The following is a 2381-nucleotide window of genomic DNA, read 5'->3' on the forward strand; positions in this document are numbered from 1 at the left end:
GGCCGGTCCCGACCCGGAAGGCGGGCGCGGCGCTACCAGCACAGGCCACGCCTCCTCCGTATCGACCACACCCTTTAATGCCACGCCCATTCGTATTAACCACGCCCATTTCCCCATAAGCCACGCCCCCGCGGGGCCACGGCCCCGGCCCGGGGCCACACCGGGGACACGGCGGTGACAGGGATGGCGCGGAGGGACAGGGCCAGCCCCGGGGACAACGGGGGCCATGCCAGGGGACAGGAGCCGTCCCGGCAGTGGGGACAGCGGAGGGGGGGGGACAGGCTCGGCCCTGCAAGGGACAGGGGATGTGGCATGTGCAAGGGACAGGGCCATGTGGAAGGACAGGGTCAATAACAACTTGGGGCATATGGGACAGGAGATGTCCCACGAGGGACACGGGGGGACAGGGGATGTGGCATGTGCAGGGGACAGTGGCAGTGTGGAAGGACAGCGTCAGTGACAACTTGGGCGCATGTGGGACAGGAGATGTCCCACAAGGGACACAGGGTCATGTGGGGTGACAGGGCTGTGCGGAGGAACAGGACCAGCCCCAGGGACTGTCCCCATCTCCTGCTCCCCCCCAGCCCCACACACAGAACCCGACACCCCAGAACAGCACTGGAGCCAGGAACCCTCTATTTCCTTACAAAAGATTAAAAACCAGCCCCGGGGTGACATCCTGCCCCAGGGCTGGGGACAGCTTTGCAGCAGGCCTGGCTCAGGGTCCTGAGGCCCGCTGGTGGCACCGGCAGAGTCCCCCTGGCTGTCATAGAGTGTCACCGGGGTCAGGCACGGCTCCGGGGCAGCCCATCCGGGCCCAGCAGGTGCTGGCTGGGGTCATCCACGAGCTGGGGACCAGGGCCAGGCTGTGGGACAGGACACGGGTCAGGGACACTGGGGAGCCCCACTGCCTGTAGGGCTCCCCCCGCTGTGGGTGGGGGGCAGCTCTGGGCACCACAGACCCCAACAGGTCACCCCAGTGGGAATGTGTCCAGAAATGGGGTCCTGAATACCACCCTGGGGATGGGGACAGGGATGGGGTCAGGGACACCCCTGGGCACAGCAGTGGGGTCCCACCACCCCCTCGGGGGCAGGGATGGGGTCAGAGCTCCCCCCAGCCTCACCTTGGTGTGCAGGATGTACTGGACAGCCCCGGGCACAGGCTCGGTGAGCACGGCACCCTCCAGCTCCGGCGGCAGCACAGCTGAGCCCACGGGCAGCCCCCGGACAAACCTGTGACAAGGTGAGCACTCGGTCCCCGTGTCCCCAGCACCCCCACCCTCCCCAGTAAGCAGGGGGTTCCCTTACTGGTCCCCGTTGGTGGCGGGGGGGAAGCTGCGCCTCACCACCTCCACAAACTCGGCCACGGCGTCGGCCAGCGCGAAGATGACGGCGTTGGGGCCGGCGTCGAAGGAGTAGGCGACCTGTGGTGGCATCGTGGGGACATGGGGACGGATGTGGGGACCCAGGAGAGGGCCACGGTGCCGTGGCAGCCCCGGGGCCCCGCGGGTACCTTGGTGTGGCCGTGGTGGGCGTTGTAGCGGTGTGCCAGCGCGATGATGTGGCGCGACACGTCCGTCAGGTAGAAGATGGGCGGGAAGGTGTCCAGGCAAGTGGCGTGGAACTGGTTGCTGTCCCTCATGGCCAGCTGGCCAAAGCCCTCGAAGTCACGCTCACGGATGTGCTGCATCATCTGGGCCAGGCGCTCGGGGACCACCACCTCTGCCCGGTGCTGCCACAGCAGGGGGGTCACCATCAGCACAGTGACAGCCACAGCAGGCGGGTCATGGTCACCCCAAATCAGTGACACCCACAGCAGGGGGGTCACCATCAGCACAGTGACAGCCACAGCAGGCGGGTCATGGTCACCCCAAATCAGTGACCCCCACAGCAGGGGGGTCACCATCAGCACAGTGACAGCCACAGCAGGCGGGTCATGGTCACCCCAAATCAGTGACACCCACAGCAGGCAGGGTGTGGCCACCCCAGTTTAGTGACACCCATGGCAGGAGGGTCACAGTTACCCAAACTCAGTGACATTCACAACAGGTGGGTTGTGGTCACCCAAAATCTGGGGATACAGCAGGTTTGGTGACACCCACAGCACCATGACCCTCTGGGTGTCACTGCACACCCTCCAGCCCCATTGCAAGGGAAAGGGGACCCTGTCCCTGCCCGGGCAGGACGAGTCCCATGTCCCCCTACCTTCAGCAGGGGACTGGTCTCCACGCTGGTCTGCATGCCCGCCGTGCTGCCCACTGGCTTCTTCTCCCCACTGACCTGGGGGGACACAGACCCTGGGACACGGTCCCTGCTGAGCCCCCCGAGCCCAAACCCCACCCAAATGCCCTGCCAGCCCCTCACCACCAGGACGAGGACGC

General features: G+C 66.3%; 1 protein-coding gene across 1 annotated transcript; it reads right to left on the reverse strand.

Moving 5' to 3' along the window:
- Positions 1–617: 617 nt before the first annotated feature.
- Positions 618–2375, reverse strand: MVD (mevalonate diphosphate decarboxylase). The gene is made up of 6 exons (XM_031060156.1): positions 2365–2375; positions 2206–2280; positions 1514–1732; positions 1309–1424; positions 1125–1233; positions 618–866 (listed from the first exon to the last, which is right to left on the reverse strand). The coding sequence occupies exons 2-6, from the start codon at positions 2239–2241 to the stop codon at positions 786–788; spliced, it is 561 nt and encodes a 186-aa protein (XP_030916016.1). The 5' UTR covers positions 2242–2280; positions 2365–2375; the 3' UTR covers positions 618–785.
- Between the last annotated feature and the right edge of the window lie 6 nt (positions 2376–2381).

This window comes from Geospiza fortis, unplaced genomic scaffold, assembly GCF_000277835.1.
Source record: "Geospiza fortis unplaced genomic scaffold, GeoFor_1.0 scaffold102, whole genome shotgun sequence".
Taxonomy (NCBI): domain Eukaryota; kingdom Metazoa; phylum Chordata; class Aves; order Passeriformes; family Thraupidae; genus Geospiza; species Geospiza fortis.